Below are 24,264 nucleotides of genomic sequence, written 5' to 3'. Positions count from 1 at the left end.
ATGATATCTCATCAAAGAGAGCGCACTATATAGACAGTAAAATGAGGGATTATTATAGAAAATATAGCCTGTGGGTGTTCCTGCCAATGACAGCCACCAGCCATGCATTCATGTGTGTTCATGAATGTGTCCTCGGAGACGCACCCAAATGCACTTGGAAACAGATATACAGAAAAATGACATTATTACTTCACGTTCAAACCATATACAATTTAACTCTCTTGTGCCGTAGATCAAATTCAAGGATTTGGCGAAATAACTTGTTTCTAAAAGGAAGGTTAGGAGGTCACACAATAAAATGTGTTTTGTCTTCAGAGCATCTTAAAAAGACAAAATTGCACTTCTGAGTGCAGAAATCGTGGGGTACAAAAACAGTGTGTGGCACTGTACTTGCATATGATGTAGACGAGCCCTGTTGTTTAGGTCGCGCTTGCTGTTGTTGTGATTGTCCTTACAGTGTGTCCTCTGATGTCAGTCAATACTTTGGTACCTGCGGATGTGACTCCTCTCCTCTAACACACGACGAGGGGCCTGCCGTGTACTCTGTAGGACCGGCTCCATTCCCTTCTTCGCTCGCCTCCCTCTCTGCACCCTTTTCTTGTCCGGGGTTTATCCGCATATGACACCTGCCAGGGCGGAACCGTAATAGGAATCTGGCATTTCATTCTCACCTGCAGATGCGACCTCTTCTCCTTTCTCACCTTCACACTTTAACCTTGAGTGTTTACACTCATTTGGGACCTCTGAGTACCTGCAGTGTACCCCTGAAAACACAATTCAAATGTCAAAGTGAGCCATGAAACTAGGCGAGAGCGAGAGAGACCACCTAGCAGAGGCTCATTTTTTATTGGTTTACTGTGAGATACTGACAACAAGCTTAAAAGCACTTTTTGTCATCCCGACTTGCCCGCGTTCCAGAAATGTCCGGGATCGGGCCACAGGGCATAGGTGATTCTGTTGTAACTGACATTTTCTGCAGTAGCCTTCTTCTTCTTCTCGTTCCTCCTCTTCTTCTTTTTTCAGGCTCAGTGAACTGAGAGAAAATGACATTTAATTACAGGAGAGCAGTCACGCAGTTCAGCTAATTACGATCCCGGGAGTTCAGTCATCATATCTAATTAACTTTCACTTTCATGAAAGCTTAATGCAGCACCATAGCTAGGCGCCGCATGTGCCACACTTCAGGAGTATTGACAACTCTTTGGAAATTAATTTTAAAGAATTTTCTTCTCCTCATTTTCCCATTTTCTTAAATACAAGAAAACAGTGGAGGCATTTTTAAAAAGTAGTTTTCTTGCTTGTTTTACCTCTGAAGTCACAGAAGAAATTCCAAATTGACCTAACCTTGCATTATGCTTAAATAGAAATGAATATAATCAATCACTTGGATGGTGGTGGCAATTCATACTGATATTGATTGTTAAATGCACTCTGCATAGTCTGATTCACATTCATTATGACACTCTCAGAGGACAATCAATTCATTATTATGCTTGCCCTTGACCATGTTGTTCATGTGCTTACTGGGGCATAATCCTCAAAGTGCATGTTTGAATTTTTTGTATTGTCATTTTTCTCTAAGATCAACTTGGAGACTTACTTCTTGTTGGCTTCGTGCAGTTCTTTGTTACTAGCTTTACACCATAGTGAAGCATATTTTTTTCCCAGTCATGTTAAAAAGAAACTTTTTGTGCAGCCCTGTAAAGGAAACGAACTGCACTTTTACCACTTCCAGAGGAGTTTAGATGGTAGGTAAAAAAAATTTTTTTTTTAATCAAAAACATCCAAAGCTACATCTCAGAGTGTACTGTCTCAGCTAGTGTTTTAAACCTCAAGTTCATGACAGTACAATTAGAAAAAACAAGTATCAAGTATGGCTTTTTATGAAGTGTTTCCCTATAAATAAAACATGGGTGCACAGCTTAGATCCATGCAAACTTGTGAACAAACTACAAGACCTCTGGAACAATGTGCTTTGAACACATAAAGCCAAAGTGGAGATGTTTGGCAATAATGCACCACAGCACCACATTTGGCAAAAACCAAACACAGCATATTAGCACAAACACCTACGCACTGTCAAGCATGGTGGCGGCGTGGTGATGATTTGGGCTTATTTTGCAGCTGGGCACCTTACAGTCATTGAGTTAGTTATTAACTTCTCTGTGTATTTTAGAGTCAAACATGTGGCTGTGAGCTAAAGCTTGGCCCAAACATTCATGCAACAGAACAATTATTAGTTACTAACAATATGTGCATGGAAACATTCTTACCCTGTGGAAGAAATAAGTGTGTACACAAACTACTGTCGGATTGATGAAACGTGCACGCTAGCACATATTTTGTTCCTACCAGTCTGCATTACTAAATCAGAATTATCCTGAACTAAAAGACGTGCACAATCTGCATACAGTTTTTACGCTGCAAAAGCCCCATTACTCTACACGAGGAAACACATTTACCTCCAGGTTAGGAAAGCAAGAGAGAAACAAAAATCATAGCTCTAGCTCTTGCTCTGACTGACTTTCGGAATATCGTTTCCTCTGAGACACTCAAGGGAAAAAAAAAAGTTTAGACATCAAAGTTGGGATGAAAAAGACAAACAGACTCTGAGAAAAAGAAGAAAACAGGTGAAAGACGAGGAGCAGCTGAACTATCAGCCTGAGATGAGAAACTCAGCATAATAATAATAATAATAAATAAAATAAAAAAATCCAGATTCTCCAGCATCTGTGGGATGAGATTACACCGTAAGTAATGACCGCCAGCCCTGATAGAATCACATTTAATGGAAGATAAGGAATACTGGCATATATTTAAAATAAAAGGTTGACAATTAGTATTTTTTTCTTTACATGCATTTTATTTTAACATTTTTATTCATTTAATTGTAATTCTGAAGATGCTGGACAGAGAAATTATTCACCAAATTATTAATAAATTATAAAGGTGTAGGCTTCAACCTTTAATTTTAAACATATGCAAGTTTATGTATTTACAGTATACATGTTACATACAGTGTGTTATGCTGGACTAATTTTGATGACAAAAAATAAATAAATAATTACAATTTTAAAAGAAATTAAAATAAACTCCTTTAAATTGCTGATTAAGATAAATTTGTTTTCTTCATATAAGCTCCAAGTTTGGAAAAGTCTGCCTGACCACCTGGTTTGTTTCAAGTCCTTACACTGAACAATAGAGCTGTGAGCCAAATGTGCTGGATGCGGCATGAACTAAAATACCTGCTGACAAGATGACTCCCATTTTCCAGAAGCCAAGCAGACGAGAAATATTCCAACGTGATTGTGAACCAAAGCATACTGTCAAAATTACACAAGAGCTACTAAAGAAAAAAAAAGGGGGGGGGACTTGACCTGGATATGGACAACAAGCCTGGTGTGACTCGTGTCAGGGAGGATTTAGTCTGTCATCAAACATATTAGGTGGAAAGAGGAAAGATTAAAACAAAAGACTCTCAATAATGAATTGTGTACTGGCTTTTGCTACATTGAGTCTCTCTTGTATTTTCAAATTACTTAAACTGTAAGTTTTTTATTTTATATACATACTAATACCCTATTGTCCAACTTAGAAGTAATGCAATTATTGGAAGCTGGTACTGTTGAATGACATTGAAGTGATATTGCACAAGGGTACACTCGCTTATGTTGTCTACTGTATGTATTGGTACATTGCCACACAGTTTAATGCAATGTGACATCTACCTGAATATCCCCTTTTGTATCCATTTGTTTTTGCCCGAGTCGAAAGTGTACGTGTCCTCCGCTTTATATGCTGATGCTGTTGATGGAATGTGTGTCTCTCTCTGAGACCCGAGATCGCACTAGAGCAGAAACGAGAGTGCTAATTGGTGGCTTGAAATCCCCTCAGTGTAGCCTGAGCTCTCTAAAGGTCATCTCCACTCTTAAAATGGAGTGCTCACTTGTTTTTTTATTAACCGGCCTGACAGACTTGGCCCAGAAAATCAAATAAAAAAACTGTACAAAGGTATTGTTGCCTGTGGCGCTGTTTAAGTCACAAAGGTTAGCTTTTAGTTACTGTCCTTTTCTCTTGCTGCTTTAATAACAGTCAACAGTGCCTGTTTGTTTCCCTAAGTGGATAAAAATAACTCTTTTTAGAAATACACTGGATGTTAGTCAGACATTTAGAGGAATATGTCAGCAGCATTTTAGGAAATAAACTTACTCTTATTTTAAAAAAGCAATAAAAAATTATAGAAAACATCATTAATGAATGATAAATTGATAATTAATTCAAAAACTGCAGAACAATTAGATGATTATGTTTCCTTCTCATTGCCTTCTCTTATGTAAAGTATCAGCTAATGCACAGTGATAGCTGTGCATTACATAGTGGAACAATGTTTTATACTTGCTTTATTATGTCATTGTTGATGATATCGGGCAATATATTGTAATGTCAGATATTAGTATCGGTCTTAATGCATTCTGTACTCTACAGGAGACATGGCACGAGATTGATTGACAATGGTGTACAGCCAATCAGGACGCAGAACACAATGCGCTGTTTAAAAACAAACAAACAAAGCATGCAAAATTGCACCAAAAAAATCTGCGAAGCAGCTGGGCCGCAAAATATGAACCGTGTTATAGCGAGGGACCACTGTATATTTATGAAATGTTTTTACAGCATATTTTTACACAAATAAATTTTATATACAGCTCATGGCTGTAGAAATTTGTCTGGTTGTATAGAAATCTATAGGAAAATGACCGCCAGCTTCCCTTGACCTAAGTAAACACTTCCCCAGTAAGTTTAGAAATGACAACAAAGCTGAACAGTCTTACACTTGTTCTTAAAATCGCTACCTTATCAGTTTTCCTCACTTACTCATTAATTATGTCCAGTCATAATAAGAAGATAATAACAGGACGGGACTGGCTACAGCTATCTTTTATATACAGTCTATGGTTCTAAGGATTGAATTTTACTTAATGTATAATTTTCACCAAGCAGAAGAGAAAAAGTATGTTAATTGCTAACGTTTAGCAGTCCTAGCAAGCTCATGTTTTCCACATCAGAAGTGCTAGTCAATATAGCGTTATCCTCAATTCCAGTCATTTTGGTAACCTAACCTCACAGTCTCCTGCATATAGCTTCACATGTATCAGGTTCGAACACACACCCACTACCTAAGAGCTACAGTATAATAATGATGATGACACAACATGCCAGGCACATAGTGATTTAGCATTACACTTACTCGTGGCCCTTTAATTTAAGTCCCCCTCCCACCCACCCCATACACACACATTGTGGAGATGTGAAAAATGTTAGTGGCCTGCCATAATGCTGCAAACATCAGCGAACCCCACAAGGAGGATTAATGCCTCGTCTGGCTTTTATTATGCTGTCCTGCCGTCCTTTGCGTGCTGCCCATTCATCCTTGTAAGGTGTCCATATCTGCTCACAGTCAGGGTGCGGATACGTGCGGTCATGTGTGCGCGTTTGCTGGAGTGTGTCGCTGTGTGCGTTTGCCTGTGCTGTGTACGCATAAAAAAGTGCTCGACTGATGCGTGTGTCTGATCTCAAAAGCTTATCCCAGAGGGGGTTAAATCACTTGTCCAGTCACGGGCTTCCCAGGGCCGTGTCTAGCTTGTCTTATCAATCTATCGACATGGCACCTACGCTGCCAGTTGCGCTAGGAGGCCGATGCTGTGGACGGCCGTGGCCCCACCACGGAGGAATACTAATGGGGATGCAGATAGCTTTTGGTTTGGCCACCTCAGCAGACATTGATCCTCCTGCAGACTTCTATGGTGGTGACAGATTGACTGTCACCTCTGAATGAGAGAAGACTGGGACACCTCCTCTCACATCTCCCCCAGTGGGATTCAGTCAGTGCCTCTGTTCTGTTCGGCTTTGTGCGCGTTGCTTCGTTTGTCCTTTCTTACTGCTTTTATGTCCTCACCTTATTTCATCTCTTCTTTTCTCATTTCTACAGGCGTAACAACCAAAAGGTTGCAGGTTAAAGCTCTACAGCTGCCAGCTGTCATTAAAAAACCTAAATCCTCCAAGCTTATTCCAGATTCCTATAAAGATCACATTTTCAAAAGTAATTTCCAGGGAACATTTTCAGATAAAGATAACTCGTCTGGTTCTCCTCATTTAGTTAAAGAAGTAAAGGAGGCCAGCTTCATTTGTACTGTTGACACACTAAGTCCTCCCTCTGTCACCTGAGAAACAAAGAGAGTGACAAAGAGGTTCAGAGTGTGAGGTAGTTCATGATGAAGGCATTTATAATGCAGTTTTCAGTGTGACTGAATGCAACCCAGTTTTACAGCAAAGAGAAAAATATTTTGGGTTCTCCTTATTTTCATGCTTATTTTCTCCATCACACGAATGTCTAGTTCCTTTCTACTTGTGTATTTTAGACAAAGACAGAAAGCCCCATGGCTCCGGCATACGAGTGAAAATACGACAGCAAGCTCTTTGTGACTAGAAAAGTCGGTAGTAGCCTGTTGACCGTGTTGAATTTTTTCCAATTCCAAGCAGTTGGTCACCCAGAGTTTGAGTGTGCAACACCCTCAATCACTTTTGATCGCAGGGCAAGTGCACAGGTTGCCTCCCAAGGTAACTTGTACTGACTGCAGAGATTTGCAAAGATTTGCAAATAAATACTGTCTAATATGTAAACGCAAACAGATTGCCAACATGTTAATTAGTCTGCACTCATCTGTGACTCCACTTTCCTTGCTGCCAGCACATTTTATTTTGGTTTTTCTGTAACCTTGCTTTTATATTATAAAAGCAAGGTTACAGAGCGCCTATGTTGCAGTTAAATTGGTGTTCTGCAGCAAACACATCACTATGAATGTCTGCTTCAGATCTGTGAGGTTCAGTTAAAATTACTTTCTGTGTAATGTGACTTTCTGTGTATGTAGACTGCAACAAATTTGTCAGTTTTGCTGATTTATCTCAGTTGATCGCCATATTATCACCTGTAGTCTCTGACCACTGTTTTAGTTAGCATTAAGCGGTGGCATTGGTGACGGCGGCATTAGTGAAATGCTGGAATTTCATCTAGTAGATTGAGGTTTATCTCCCATGTGATACCACAGTGCAGTTTGATTGCATATTGTGAAGTATGGTGGCATTATTGAAAGGATCTTCAAAAGCCTACGGCTTTTATCTCGCACAGGATTAATATTTGAAGGTTGTCTTTTGTATTACTTTTACCTGTAAGTTTGATTTTCACTGTTTACTTTCATTTTCAGGACATTTTTAGACTTATTTAAAATCCAAGTTTCTTGGCTGACTTGTCTTTTTGGATGGCAGTCTGTAAAAATGCATGGTGCAGGTACAAAACATACTTCATATTTTAACATAATAGTTGACTATCATAAAAAAACCTGACAGAGTAATTGAAATTTTGAGCATGGAATAGATTGTTTTGGAGGTTAGGGGTTTACATGGTCCATGGACCTTTCTCACTTTATGGCCCACAGTATACAGCTATAACTGGTGTAGTCGTAGAAATTATTGGCCTCACAAATAGGAAAGTAAATAAGTAATAAAAATTGTTTGGGTCTTATTTGAACTTTTAAGGTTGGGGAAACATACAAGGTCTCAACACAAAGTCTCATTATATTGGTAAATAATTAAACAGATGAATAAATAGATTCACTTGAAAATCCTGTGACTGTGTAGAGCATCATTTGTCTCCAGCTATGACTTTACTGCACACTGTTATATGTAGTGGAAACCATAAAGCCCGGCTCAGTAATAAAAATAAAAAGGATCTTAAGCATTTTTCAATCACCTGTTGAAAACTTTTGGCTCTAACCCCAGCAACTCTCTTCGTCTCTCACTGCCAAATCCCACTTATCAGCCAGTGCCGCCTGAGCTGTATTGAGAGGAGCTATGCAAATGACTGGGAGGGAAAGGGCAGATCTTAATTTAAGGTTTATTCTAATTAAAGGTGATTTACTTTCCCCACCGTTCCCTAAGAGGGAAGCTTAATGTCCTGTTCTCAAAAGAGATGGCACCCTCTAACTCAATTATGTAGAAAAAGATGCACTTTGGAGAAGTTTTACTGTGGATAGGAGTGCTTCACATGCAACCTTTTGGATTTTTACCTGGGAAGGAGAGAGAAAGGTCAAGGTTAAGGACAACCCAGTCTGTTCCACCTGGTGTTTGTACAAGATCCTTCATAACATTCTGAAAGTTGAACTTAAAGAGTTCCTGCTCACTGGAAAATATAACATCAGACTTTAGTTTAAATTTCCACATTATGTCTTTCTAAATCATTGCAATCCCCCAAGTTTTCATCCAATTTTCAGTAATGTTTTTATTTTTTCTAAAAGAGATTTGGCAGCAGAAAAGTTGTCTCAGTCAACTTTTTTATTTTCATAATAAGAAGTAAAAGTTTAAAACTTACAAAGTATTTATGCTCGCAAAGTACTGATATTACATTTGGAAACCAAAGTCTTGCAACTGCCACCCTAATAGGGATAAGAAGAAGAGGATGGATGGATGGATGGATTGATTTGTTCCATAGTCATTACATTTGGCTTAGATTTTTATCTTTAATTAAAACGGCATGCTTTAGGATAGGAGCCAAGTGAGTTTAACTGTCTTAAATATTTAGATTACATTAACAGATCTAATCTAAATGCAGTATTAAAACAGTAAATAATGAAATGCATTACATTTTAAGTATTAAGACAGATTTCCTTTGGTGTTATTTGTCTGTACATGGTGCTGTTTTTGTGGATGTTGACTTTGTGAACTATTGGTAACATAATCGTATATACAGTTTTTTAATCCCCACAAACTGTGGAATCTGTAGCATTTTTGATAGATTTAGCTAAAGAAATGGGAACAAATTATGTGTTTAATGACAGCCAAAATTCCAGAAGAAACTGTTGGTCCAACCCTCGAGTTAGATGCCTTTTTTATGCTTGAGTGATTCATATGTGAGTGTTAGGTGGCAAAGGAAACAAAACAATACTCCTTGAAAATACTCAGGTGCAAAGATTGTACTGAAAATAAGTGGAAAAAGCAGTCAATGTCCAAAGAAAAACTTTGAAAGACCTTCAGAAAAGCCTGGGAAACTATTCCTCAAGATCACTTTAAATTGCAAAATATAAAGAAATGAAACTCAAGACATTTGCATAGTCACGTATACTTCAGTACCACACTGGTTATATAATTCTTAGATTTTATTGTCTTGAAGCAACCATCCAAATAATTATGTAGTCTAACACCTCAGTGTTCCTCCATCAAACACCTCCACTGCAGCTGTCCATCTTCTACCAAGCAAGAACACAGAGATGATTTTTTTCAGTTCTGTTTTTGTGTTAAATAAATCCACAAGCCACAACAGAAATGATCTTTCTTACAGTCTGAAGAGAAGCTAATCCAGGTCAAGAGCTCCTGGTAGACAGAAAAATAATCCAGCAATGCCTGGATCCAAATGTTAAATTTTATATCTTTCCAAATCAAATACCAAAAGTGTCTCCAAATCAACTTCTGAAATGTCAAACTGCACTGAATTAAGTCAAACCAACAGGAACCAAAAATGCATGAACACACTATTGATCTATGTTTGAGCGTGTGTGTCTGTGGCACATGTTGTGATAGCTTACGTTACACTCAGCAGCAAGTAAACAGTCATGTCAGTCATGGTCATGAGATGGTAAAATGACATCACATCATGTCGGATGAGTGAGCACGCTCAGTGTAATGGCAATCAAAACTGGCATATACTTGGAATTTGAGTGATGGGGGATTGTTATTGTCAACTGCAGCGGCTAATAAATACTTGATATTTTGATGGTCATAAATATACATGGTGTACAAACTAAATGTTCTAAAGTGCAATTATATTACTATTTTTAAGTTCCTGCAGTCATACTGGTCCTGATAATTGGGTCCACATCAGGTTAGTCATTTCTTTTTGCCACTTCTTGATTGCTGAGACTTCTGAGGGCAAATTTCAAAAGTCAAAAACCTTTGAATGAAGTTATTTGAGATTGTGCTTCTTGTGCATGTGGTATCACTGCAGCCAGGATCCAATCTGTGAAAAACACATGGGGGGTGTTTTAATTCCCCCCTGCACTAGAGTGGCCCTCCATACTACGGTATTATTAATCTTGTCAATGTAAACTTTATAGAATAATTATGAACTTCAACAAGTACAGAACTTATGCAACAGTGCAAAATGTTGTCAAAAAAAACAAAACAAACAGTCTCTACACATCGCGCTTAGAAAATCTGCTGCCCGTCACCCCTTTGACCCACATCTGTAAAGCTCCAGAGAGTGAGTCTGGGAGCAACAGCAGACTTTCAGAGTTTAAGAGTTAATAAATATATGAAAATGACTCTGCTTTGTCACGTGCTCTACAGCACACTGGACCACAGGTTCTAGGTTATGAATGATGCAGTGAATGATGGTCAGATTAGGACTGATCTGTTCATCCAGGACTCTGGCTGCTCCTCTCTATCAGCCCATCACAGCAGCTGCACCATTACTTCCAAAGCCAACAAACCATGCGTGTAATTTCTTCAGAGACCCCTTCGTAACCGCAGGATGTGGCAGACAGCTGCCCCAGTGCATAGCTGCAATTTAACAAGTTAAAAGAAGAGCCAGCGTAACTCACCTTTGTATGGAACTATTATGCCAGTGAACAGGCAAATGGTTGACAAACAACAGGAATAGTTAAATAGTGATTGCACTCTCCAAATCTAGGTTATTTATTTAATCATTTAGTAGGTCTTACACTGAAAGTGAGTGCATTTTGGCTTAATGAAGAGTTAGATTAGAACGAGCCTGGATCATTTCCATATGCAGTGGCATCTCTGCTGTCATGGAAACAAGCGCCGAAAGTGAAAGTTCTGATTTGAGTTTTGTTTATGCTCTAGACTGTTTCAAAATGTAGTGCTAAAAGGTAGAAGGGGGTGGGGACAAAAATACTTGAGCAAAGGCAGGGATATAAATATATATAAATATACAACATGTCTGTTGATTAACACATCTATGTAGAGTTATAGAAACTATACTTTATTTACACATTTAAATGTCATTCTAGTGTCATTTTCCCTCATTGCATTAAAATGTATTAAACCACAATTTAACAGCATTATCTGTTACATAAAGACTACATATGTGTGAAATTAGTTTTAAAATCAGAGCCGTTTTGAATTTTCTTTTTTTGTAGAAAAAACGTCTTTTTTTTAAATTTCAGGTTTATTCTTTGTTACAGGATTTTCATTTTACTTTACACGAGAGGTTAATTTAGATTCATATTTCATGTATTTAAAAATGACCTGAAAATATGATAATTAACAGGAAAAAAAAAGTTAAATTACAGAGTTCTATTTTCACCTGGTAAATCCAATCTTGACTGCTGCTTACATATTTTGCTAGCCCAGTTTGTCAGTTAAACAGCCCTTGAAGATCAAACCAAACCAAACATACAAAGAGCAAGTTATGCATACAGTTATAGAGCTGTTGTTAATGGTAAAATAAACTGAAATGACCTGATATTATTATTACACAAAGAGTGGTGACTTTTCAGGTTGAAAAAAGAAATTTGTGCAATAATATCCCCTGGTTTCCTTGGAATAAACTATCAAAACACTCAGCTCAAGGCTTCACAACCAGTTGGTGATGTCTCAATACATCTTTTGTATACTGTATATTCTTAGGGTTATAAAAGACAAGGCAAACTCATTGCTTCTTTCTTTGTTCCCAAATTAGGTAAAATATTAGATTTTGTTTCCTATGATGTTACAAATTCTTCATGCCTAGAGCACTTTTTATGTGGCAAGCATTACTGATACCATTAAATTCTGATCTTCAAAATGGAGCTTGCTTTAAAACAGAGCCAAAATTTGCTCACAATACAAAGTTTTCAGAATAGTTCTTAAAACACAAATTGCTCTGTAGCAGTCAGAGAAATCCAGGCTCTGGGTATTATTCATCACATCAGCAAAACTCAAGCTGATAACGAGCTGTTGTGATTAAAGATTTTGGGACGGTAGCCGATATTTTGCCAACACATCATTTTCAGCTTCCCTTCTCCTGATGTGATTTTGAAGAAATGGCTTCACACATGGTTTTATACTAATTTATAACTAATTTGACTTTGTCGTCATCTTCTTTTATCTTTTCCATTAAATGTCATAAACACACGACAATACAAGACAAAGAAATAATTACAAAATTCTTAAAGACACTTTAAATGTTATCTTGTACGTGGTTCTTGATTATATTTCCATCATTGTGAAGGCTTATAGACAGAGTGTGCATTTCCTGTTAAGGTTCCTCATTGACATAGGCACCATTTACCGCTGTCAGGCTGCCCCCCCCCCCCCCCCCCCCCCCCACGCACCTCACCACCACCACTACTTAGTGAATAAAGGTCAGGCAATCAGGCATCTGGAAGGACAGCTAATTTGTCATCCCTTGACAAACGTGTCAGCGTCCGATCTTGTCCGCAGGGCTTGATACTGCAACAAGCCGTAAAGGTTAAGAGATTCAAAGAACACTCCCCCCCCCCCCTTCCCTGCTCGCCCTGTCTCCATCTCAACAAGCAACATGCGACAGAGCAGAAAATTCAATTTTGGATTTGATACTGTGAGGGTTATGTGGTTTCATGGCTGTAACTCTTCAGAGTCTTTAGGCATGTCGTCTGCCTTACTCTGTTAAACTCTGGAGAAGTCCTGTAGATCGAGACGTTCTCTTCTACATCCTCTTTGGTTGTGCAGTATCTCACTAAACTGACCTAAACTGCCTTTTTTTCCCCTAAACAATCAAATAACAGATGTGTGTGATCAGTTGGAAGTAAGAAGCATCTCACTTTTAGTTAGAGTTGAATGTGATTTATGCAGACAGTAAATGTGAAAAATGGCCTCTATCAGGCTAGCTGTTGTTGGAGGTTTATCTTCAAATCAACATTTATTTATTACATTTTTAATTTAAAAATTACATCAGCGTTTTTATTTGGGTTCGAATGCAATGCAGAGGTAGTCGTTCGACGCAATCTGTCCATCTAAGCACGGCCTTTGTGATTATAGAGGCATTACAAGTCGTTTCTGTCATCCCTGAATGCATCCTAATAGCCTGTTTAGTGAGGACATCTACTGCTGCAGGTGTGTGTCCCCTTTGGATTCCCAGGAGTGTAAGTGACAGAGGGTAGGAGAGAGTGAGTGAGACATGAATGAGTGACTTTGATCAGGTGGGTTCACCAGACTGTGTGTGTGTGTAATGTTCAGTGTAGGATAATGGAGAGCCAGGCAGACAGCAGCATGCCAGATGCACCTAATGTACATCACTGCCAAGGCTAGTTTTAGACCTAACTGCACATTAAGTAGTGTATCAAACTTTTTGGGGGCCTTTGCTTGCACTGCTGTAGCTACTCTTTTCAGATTCTTACAAGACCTTTCACTTCTGTTTGATGACAGAAGAAGTAAAAGGCTTGCTAGGAAAACTATGAAATTATATCATCTTTAAGACTGAGGTTTTGCAGACATGTGACCACTATCTATGTGACATTAACTTGCTCGCCATTTTGGACATGTGACAATCAGGGTAACAATGTAAGCTCAAATGCACAAGGCCCCAGTTATGCATGGTTAAAAGATGGGTCCGTGACCATCTGGCAACCTCTGGTCATGAGGGAAAAATGAGTATTGCCTGACTGGTTGTGAGTGGTTGACTTGCTAATAAGCACGAAATGGCAGATTAATAAAATATTATAACTTCCCTCACCAAAACTGAAGGACAAACCTCTAGAGCAAGCTGACCTCACAGCAAACCACATCATTTATCAGCTCATTTCATTACAAAATCTCCAAAAAGCACCAACACCAGGCCTAGCAGTCAGCTACTGGCTACAGCTGCCTGTTTTGGTAAACCTGACAATCACAGCAGCCTTAATGAAATCCAAATGGATTAAAAAAAAAAAAAGAAAATTCAGTCACCGTAGCAACTTACAATAGTCACGAAGGAGGAAAATAGAGACCAAGCTGTTCTTGTATGCGGTTGTGAACATGCTTTCTAATGCTTTTATTTTGGGGGATTTTAACAGATGAGTCTATGGGGATAGCCTCGAAGGACCTCTCCAAAAACTGCACTTGCACACTGGTTTCATTTTATAGGAAGTCATCAAACTGAAATGAAGCCAATGGTGCTTTTTAATGCTCACTTTATACTATGGTTTGAATTTGGGAGTTACTTTGAGGGGAATCATCTGGTACACTGGAGATCTTAGGGTTCCTCCACCTGTGACTTCCCACTTGTTATATGCAAATGACATCTTAACGCATTAGCCTCTCACACCCTCTCAAGCATCTTAAAAGCATAGTGTAATTAAAAACTACCATTCTTACTCATTGTAATTTGTCCCCTGCTATCAGTAGATGGAGGTTTATTGGATTCAACCATATTACAACGCCAGACTGGTATAATATGTAGTGCCATTCATCAGTGTTGACTGGAAACATTTACACCTTGCTTTCATCAGTGTGTGCATCTTCATTTCTCCACTAAACGTTTTTTTTTTCCAGTTTCTCTTTAACTGCTCAATTATAACTCGTCTCATAACCGCCTCATACTCTGCTTCTGCTTTATCGCTTTCTTGCACTTCTCTCTCAGTCTTTCCCAATTTGTAGCCCGTTAACTATAAAAACTTGCATCGAGGCATCCAAAAAAAGTCACGCTATGATTTGCCCAACTGTTGTTATGCACACATGTCAAATGTTTATTTAGCAAGGGGATGTGCAAAAAATACACCCATGCCTCCGTCTAAGAAGCTGAGACAAACAGATGGAGCTTGTGTATCTGCTAAAATCTATACATGGCTGATGTACCACAGGGGTATCTCTGTTGCAAGTCATTGCTATGCGCTAATGTGACGCCCGGCTTTCCTGTGCACCAAAGGAGGCAGGGAGAGGCGAGTCGGATGGAGTGCGAAAAGATGGAAAAAGAGAGTGGGAGAGTTGAGAAAGCAAGTGAAGGTGGATGTCATGCTGAGAAAGCATCACACTCATGTGTGAAGCCTAATCAGGCACAATCTGCTTCACTATGACGCAATGTACCGACTGACTGTGTATTTTCTATTTATCTAAAATTAAAGCTGTTCCATGCTCATTGCTGCATTCCATTAAGCAGCGCATTGAAGGCATCCAGTGGAGTTGATGAAAAGCTCATACAAGTGGCTCCTGGAAAGTTATGAGTCACGTGTACTTCAAATGTGCACACAAGCACAAACTTCAGCACAAACTGCTGCAAAGGAATGACTGCAGTGCTAATATATATGCCTGCTTTTATTTTATGTTGACCGGGATTTAAAGTTAAATATACAGAACATATTGTCAGAATGATGCAACTGAGTAATCTACGGACACAGAAAAGGAATATTGCGAACATTTTGCCTGGCACAAAAATTCCCTTTAGTGGACATGCACAACATTTTTTGTCTTTGAGAATATAGATATAATACAAGTTATGTGCCCACATAACAAAAGATTGAATATTTGGCTAACACTAACCTGCAACTAAAGCCTTGTCCATATAATTGTCCAAGGATTTGTTTGTGTAGGTAATCTTTTAATAAATTACCACAGGCTGTATGAAACATGGACACAGCTACATAGCTACCCTCCTGTTTCTGAAGTCCTGATTTGAAGACTTGAAATGAGTCTTTTTACCATTGCCCTCTTGGTCTTTTGAAAGCAGATGTGACAAGAGAGGGGGACTAAAACCACATGCTTATTGGCTAATGACTTGCCAATCATTATTCCTAAGCCAGTAAACAGACCCTGGATGATTCTACCTTCATATTATCCTCATAATTTACAAAACAGACTTTTGTATTAACCCCTGGTGGCTACTATATATAGAATCCAGGTTTGATGGACTTCATTTTTCCATCCTTTATTATCTACAACATGTAATAGCTTTAGTCACTTACATAAAGGTTTACTCTTTAAGTTAGGAATGACTCATGGTTTACTGGGCTTCTACTGTTACGATTTTTACTTGTTTTAAGTGTTCAGGCTACATATAAGTTATGTTTCTCTATAATGTGTTTTGGAAAAAAAAGGAAAACCAAAAATAAATACTGAAAAGGTTGCCAACATTGTTCTATAAAACACAGAATCTCTGTCTGTGTTTGTCTGTGTTTGTCTGTGAAGGTTCTCAGTCATCCAGGTCATCGTAGTCAAAGGAGCTTGCAAAGAAAAGCGTCTGGACTTCTTTAAGTTACTCTATAACTTTAAGTTATTGGGACCCACACCCAGTTTCACACCTTAGCTCAGGCGATTAGAGGATCATCAGGGGGTCCTTTTGTCCCTCTGTGGGGGGATACTCCCACTAGGTTTAAATCTGGGACTCCCCACCATTTGACCTTAGAACTGAAGAAGCTTCCCGGATGAGAGGTGAAACGTCTTCAAGTAACTTAAAGAAGTCCAGACGCTTTTCTTTGCAAGCTCCTTTGACTCTGTCTGTGTTTGTTTATTTGTCCGCAAACACTTCATAGACCATCAGTAGCTGAGCAACCAAACTTAGCACACAGTATATCATGGGCCCCTGTAGGTTCTCATATATAAAAGACTTTCTAGCAGCCACCTAGCAAAGTGACCAATTTTTAGCATTTTTCTAGGTTTTGTGTCCGAAACATCTAATTTATACCTGGCAACTGGCAAAAACTACCCATTTTGGCATGAAAACATCATCTTGTGTTTTTTTTTATTGGTCTCAATGTGATTAAATATATCAGCACGAACAGGCCAAACAATACCACAGGATGTGCATTTACTAGCAGGTAAAAACAACACTCGTTTTTTGCCATAAATGATAAAAGCAACTTGTTGGAATGTAAAAGTTTAAAGTAAAAGCCAACCAGTGAGTTATACCTGAAAGCTTTCAATCTTTAGCAACACAGGCAACACAATTACTGTGCGTTACATGGGCTATTAGCAGGTCCCTGACCACAAGCGGAGGTATATTTGTATGTGGGTCTCTCTACTAAAAGCAGTTTCAACTTTTGGTTTGCAAAAGAACACAAAGAGGCTTTCATGAAAATTACTTCACTAACAGTCATTGCAGTTTTTGTAATCTCATCCCAACTGTCTTTGCTTGCCTACTGATATCTAACTCCAGCACAATGATATAATCAACAGCATGTATTTTAATTCCAGTGCCAATAATGGACAAAATGTTCAGCAATCATTTTCTCCAAGTCAGAAAAACAAGTAACTTTCAATCAGCTTCTCTGTTTCTTGGCAGTTTGGACTTAATTAGTTTTAGGCTGTCGTCCCAAAACAGAGATCTCCCCTCTGCGTGACCAACCTTTCAGAAAACAGCCTTGTTTAGGAGCTGAGCAAGTGAGTACAGTTGTTGGAAGGGAGCTTTAGTGACTGTGAAATGGTGACTAATTTGGGGTAAAGAAGCATGGCCTTTGATCTTTGCTTTGAATAAAGCTGACTGTGCCTGCCTCAGCGCCCCTTAGGCCTCATTGTCATCCTGCCAGAACGTCATCTTTCTCCCATCACTGAATATAAAGCTGTGGAATACATCATGCAAATAATCAGGCTGGAAACAAACACAAGCAGTGCTTTCCCCCAAAGGAAGAGGCAGCCGTCTCTAATGAGCAGGGTAAAATCGGAATATTCATACCTCTTTCTCTCCGCAGAAACGACTGAGTGATTCCCTCCTCTCCCTGTCGCTGTACCCGACTTCTTTCTACTTCTTTGAGGCTTCTCCCTCTCTCCTCTCATTCACCGTTCTGTCTGTCCTTCCCTCTCACCTCCGTCTGTGTTCCCACTACTTCTTCTTCTCCTTTGCTCTCTGTCTTCCTGGAACATAGCGATAAACAGTAACATGAATAGGCAGCCAGTGATGTTGACAAAGCCGTTCACAGATTACGCCCCTGGATCACAGACACAAATCTGCCAGAGAGGAGACATTTGTTTGTGGGAGAATCACTAATGAATGCAAAGGGGAAAAAGATTATTAGGAAGGAGTAAGCAGCAGAACAGCAGAACGTATTTCTCATTTACTGCCAAAACTTATCAAAGAGGTAATGAAAACATTTCTGGGTCTGTTACTGCCCACAGATTGAACGTTTGCACTGCAGACAGGTGAACGCCTGTAGATGAAATGAAGAAAAATGTGAGGTAGCGGAGGAAGATGAACAGCACAATGTACCTAAGGCCAGGGATGGATGATGTAGGAGGAGAGGGATTTTATTTCTCTCCTGACCACCTTTTGAGAATGACCTAGAATAAGAGAAAAATTATATCCCATAGTAAGAATGTTCTACTTCTCCATGCTAAAACAGCTTTTTCCTCGCATTACAAAAATATAACTGAAAGTCTGGAGCTAAAATAGTTGTTTGATTGGCAGAAAGGAAATGGAAAAGAAAGTATGTGAATGCTTTGTGGTTTCCTCCTCCTTGTCTCCTATATTCTCATACATATGGGTATGGGTTGGCTAAAAATTGCAAAAAGGTTTTTCAGTATTTACTTCAATTTTAAAGAAAATAGTGAGCACATATATCAATAATAAAAGTAGTCATTAGTCCTGGAGCAGAAAAAAGAGAAATCTGAAGTGAAAATTACAAGATGTGGTAGTAACAGAAATCAACCTCAATTGGAATATCGTTCTTCCCTTAATCTTCCCCAATGACTCAAGTAACAAAACAAAAAATCAAACAGCGCTATTTTTTTTTTAGCATATTTTATGTTATTCAATAATTATAATAATACCTGGAAACTACTATGAAATTAAAGTATCAGCTAAAACTGCAGGTGGAGCTTTGATGAGTCCATCTACAAGAATATCAGAGCAAATACAGGTGCTCATCATGCCAGAATTATCTGCCTGTGCTGCAAACAGTGAGTGCTTTTAAGTAAATGAATCACTTAGACTCACTGATAGTTATGATCAATTTTTGCCTACTTACACCAGAAGGAACCTTAAAAATTACACACTGAAACACAGTAACCTTATTTGGGATTGTATTGTAATTTTGATACAAACTATATACATTTTAACTAAGCCCTCATATGTGCTACAATGAAGAACTCCCGTAAGCTGGAAAAAAAAAACCCAAAAACCTGTCTATGTGAATATCAACAGCATTATTCCAGCTTTTGATCAGCATCATAGACAGCAACTGCAGTCAGCAGTCAGGGGAATGGACACATTAATGTAAGCCTGCGCTGCACATTCTTTAAATAGGCTACCACCAACCCAAAGCAGATTTAGCCTTGCTACAGTAACATAAAGACAATTTATAATATCTGTAATCATGGAGCAAATGAGAGAAGCTTATTAAACACAGGTCCTCACAGACTGACTGGACAAGCACGCTCATTACCAGAATTTCTCACTCAACAATCATTTGTAATGGACCGGCTTCTACATGTCACATATGCGCATATTGCAGTATGAGTGCATATTTTCAACATATGAGTGGTAACAATGAACAGTGAACCAAAGGAGCTTCTGGATGAGAGGTGAAATGTCTTCACAAAACCTAAAGTCCAGGTCTAGCTTTGTGTCACAGTGTCTTAGTAAGGTTCAAGTGAAATGACTAACATGACTGAGAAGGGATGTGTGTTAACATGTGAAATACTGCATTCTTCTCAGGATCTGAATTAAAAGGTTTTTAAACACAAAGGTGGGCTAAAAGTATTACTTGGTACAAAGTTGTGTTTGTGTGAAGCACTTTTCTATGATGGTTTAGAAAGGGATTCTTAATATAAGAAGGTTATTTTCTCTATTAAAATCATCAAAGTGAAGTAAAGGGTGTAGCGTAATTCATTTAGCATTAGTTATGTCCTCATTTTGACCGCTGCTGCACTGCTAGCCAATATTATACTCATTAATTAGTTTGACTTTTGTCACTCCTGTTGTAAGTTCCCTTAATAAAGGCAAGGGGTAAACCAAACCGATTCCTCAACAGGATAAGAAGACGTATGTGTGAATAATAAGCTGCATTCATTTTTTCAATTCCAGCCTTGGTGATGTAGTCATATTTGCTGGGTATAAGGAGGCATGGTTAGAACTGTATCAGCGGTCAAACTATTATAAAGCCTAGTGAAAGTGCAATTTTCAGAGCTTTGCAGGTGTTTTTCTCCAAAGTCCCTTACTTTTCCTTAGAGTTTCTTAGAGTTTTTTTTAACCTCATGTTTTCCATCAATCCATCCATCCATCCATCCATAACTCTAACCCAAACCTAACTGTCATAGGGCTATTGTCAGGGTATTCTAGCAGAAAACCACACCAAATGCCATTGCTGTCAGCTAAGAAATGGAGACTGAAACTACAATTCACACAGGCTCACCAAAATTGGACAGCAGAAGATTGCAAAACATGCTTTCCTTGTCTGGTTTCTGCCCCAGCAGTTGGATTGCAGCGCCAAAATTGGTGGAAACAACGTGAAAGCATGGATCAGTGCCACAGACTGGTGGTGGTAGAATAATGGTGTGGGGGGATAACTTCTTGCCATACTGTGGACTCTTTAGTACCAAACGAGCATAATTTCAATACCACAGCCTACCTGAGTACTGTCGATGAATATAACCATTCCTTTGTGATCATAGTGTACCCATCTTCTTATGGCTGATTCTAGCAGAGCAGTGCATGCAAACTCTACACATATATATCACAGAAGGTTGGCAGGTTCAAAATCAGGAACCTGTGCTAACCACCAGACCATCAGTTCACCCTCTATCAAGACGCATTCATTTTTAACTTGTTTAAAATGAATCATAAAATCAAATTACAGTATAAAATATTCTAAAAAATAAAAAATGTAACTTGATCAATATCCCTTCTACTTCATTTACTCCAATAGTGTCCTTCTTCATTCACACCCTTTGGACATCTGCTTATATTTCCTAAAAGACCCTTTAGAACGACCAATTTGTGGTCACATGAATTTTGTAGGTCCCAACCCACACACGCGTTACAACTGATTGGTTGCTATTTCAGCGATTTAAACGTCCTATTTTATATATTACTGTCCGTAAATCAGTCTGGGCAAAAGAATAAGTTAAGTTACTTATGAGAACGAACCTGTAGAGCTGAAGTGCTGTTGCAATGTTATGCAAGGTGGATATTTGAAGACAGGTACTGTTATAATAAAAAAGAAGAGGAAATGAAATGAAATGGAGAGAAGCCATTTGGAAAAGGCAAGCTGGCTGTGATAATAAGGGAACAGCAAGAAACAAGAATGGTGTTTGATGCAGGTCAAGTACTCTGCAGGCTGGGGATTAAGGAACTTGTAATCCTCAGCCTTTTAATCAACATATGTGCAAAGTAAATGACATCCAAGGTTTTATTTTTTAAGATATCATTATTTTGTATCTTTTGAGGGGCATTTCCATATATCTGGTGCAGGTTCGAGTATCTGAAGTTATCGGTTGACTCATTGATTGTCTTCTATAAAATTTGTCTTTGACCAAAACAATTAAAAACTAGAAAGTATTAAACAAATTTACTGTAAATAAATTCATATATGTATATATATATATACATATATATATATATATATATGGTTTGTGCACCTTACAGCTCCATATTGACCACTGCCATATTTTTGAGCTATGGTTTCGGAGGAGTATTCATCTCAGTAATAGCTAGCTTAACAGTGGCCACAGTAATTAGCAACAAACAGCTAACCTTAACTTTGCCTAGGTGTACCTACTAGCTTGTTAATTCAGTCGTCATTTCTGGGTTCGAACACTTCTTCACTTCCAAAATCAAACAATCTCCAAGCATTACTGATAGTAAAAAATGATCCGATTTTTTTCAGCACCACATTTAACATCCAGACATCCACAAAAAAAAGAGAAAGAAAATAAATCTACAAGTGAATAGTTTGCAGAAAGTTAGAAAGCTAGGTTCCATCTAATCATGATATATCATGCTCTGACTAAAGTATTTTTCAAAAACAAAAACCAACAAATTGCTATAATTTTGGACTTACAGAAAAAATGAAAACAAAGTAGCAATGATGTTTCGAAGGTTTATGAATCTGGCCTAGCTGATGTATATGTGGTACCTGGTGGCTAGCTACAGAGCTTTGGTTGGGCTAATATAAACACATTAGGACAAGGAAGGTGTAGGATGAGAGTTGTTCTCAATAACAGTTCATAATATTATAGGAAGAAGATGCAGAAAATGGGTTAATCATTAATATCATTATGTATGGATGGAATTACGTGCAATATAAAAGAAGATACAAAGCATTGCAGCTCGTTAATTACAGCAAAAGATACTTGGACCTGAAAACAGAGTGGATGCATCGTCACTTAACAAGTAGGTTACACTGCAAGTCCAGTCCTAAAAGTGAAAGCTACCGATTTTAGATAACTTCTAAATTTAAAAACCTCTGTGCAGTTTCTGAATGTAGTCTTACAGTTACCGTGTATTTCTCATCTTTTGGTGGAAGCAAACCACACGTTGACATTAGCAGTCTCCAAGGCAAGCAAACATTCAGGGAACAGTTAAATGTCAACTGATAGCAAACAGCAAACCAAATCAACCTCTTTGAACCATCACTGGTAAGGAATCAAATATAATAACATCGCCACAAATACTCCCACTACTGTCACTGTCTAACATGTTATATTACTATGATACTAATATAACACATACTTGATGCTAATAATACCTAGCAATTAAATGCATTTTTTAATTCCACCTATCCAGCCATTTTCTTCCATATTAAATTCCATCTTAGCCTTTTTACAGGATACCCTTTCCTGTTGATTGAACTATGATTCCAGCTTTTTAAAAATCTCTTATCTTGACTGAATTATTAAAATGAAATCATTTGAAACATATTTTAATTAGATATTTACTGAGAGAATCTGACCAAACTGGATTGTTAAAAAATGTTAGAAAAGCAGGGTCACCCTGACCCATCTTGACTCGAAAAACATGACAGGAAATAAGCATAATCTTTTCAAGTGATATAATAGGAAGGGAAATGTGACAGCAGCCGCTCATTATAACCTTAAAGTCTTTGAGTTGTAGGGGCTGTGCCTCAGGACTCATCTTTGGATTGGCAAGTAATATATTTAATAACATCCATGGGGGATGTTATTATCTCTCTGGGGTTCTGGATTGTAGATTTGAATTGCAAAAGGTAATTTAAATAACAATTCCACTGTAAAACGTAATGAGGCATGTTAAGTTGTGTGATTTAGCCAGATCTAGGGTAAATGACACACCTTGGTGGTTTAAAAAAACATGATAGAAGACTGCCATTCAACTTAAAGATGATGGATTCTTCAGATTTTTTTACTCTTCACTGGTTCCCCATTTTTCAACTAAGATAACTTTTGAAGGCTACCTTCTGTTTAATGTGTTTTCAGCATGAATGCTGAACAATATAATGATGCTTTATCAGTCCAACTGTAATGACGGTTAAATCATTTTTCTTGTCTTCCGTTCTTCAATGAGCATGACATCTGCAATCTTTTTCAGTTAGAACAATAGATTTTAAGGATGGACATCGTTAGCACACTGCAAAGTTGGGTGTGGATGAAAAGAATGACACACAGACAGTCTTCTTAAGTGTGATCAAATATTTGCTTGCTTCCTCTTGCAACACAGTTTCTTTTGTATCATTGCCCGGAGGTTACTTGTGATCAGATTTGTTTTGCATAAATGTGTAACAACAACGTTGCATCCTTGATTTCTCAGTATGAATGCTGCCTCCGTCTCCACTAATAACGGCGTGCCTCTTATAAACACTCACTAATATTTTAAATATGTAAAACAGTTCCTGTCTTATTTATTGGCTGTCTCTGTAAAGCATGTTTTCATCTCATATCACGGGTGATATTAATGTGCAAAATAACATCGATTAACATTGATTTTGTTGGCACACATGCACACACACACACACACACACACACACACACACACACACATTCAAGTATGATTAGGACTTGATTACAAATAAGAAAAAAATCCCAACTTATAAAGCCATGTACGTCATAAAGTTAGAAGAGGATGCAAATGTTAATACCCTTAGATTGAACAGGGCGAATTTAAGGCTCCATAAACCTGGATGGTCCTTTTGTGGCTGCTGTGGTTTATTGGATAATACTACATGTCAAAGCAACATGGAGCTGGTGGAGCAACACCTCTGTGATGGGCTCTAGAAAAAAATTGCATTTAATATGTAGCATTTAGCTACAGTAGTAAGACTCAGTAAGACATGTATAGGCCTGTGCTAGTTCCTCATT

General features: G+C 38.2%; 1 protein-coding gene across 1 annotated transcript in view; it reads right to left on the bottom strand.

The window, feature by feature from the left end:
- Positions 1–475: 475 nt before the first annotated feature.
- Positions 476–24,264, bottom strand: part of LOC146369090 (uncharacterized) — a 50,426-nt gene continuing 26,637 nt past the window's right edge. Inside the window, exon 2 of the mRNA XM_084910642.1 lies at positions 476–626. Within this exon, the coding sequence (XP_084766768.1) occupies positions 476–626 (151 nt within the window). The remainder of the gene's footprint in view (positions 627–24,264) is intronic.

This window comes from Perissodus microlepis, chromosome 17, assembly GCF_051167445.1.
Source record: "Perissodus microlepis isolate ML-2025 ecotype Zambia chromosome 17, ASM5116744v1, whole genome shotgun sequence".
Classification (NCBI taxonomy): domain Eukaryota; kingdom Metazoa; phylum Chordata; class Actinopteri; order Cichliformes; family Cichlidae; genus Perissodus; species Perissodus microlepis.
Note: the sequence above shows the minus strand (reverse complement) of the source record. Positions and strands in the feature narration are given on the sequence as shown.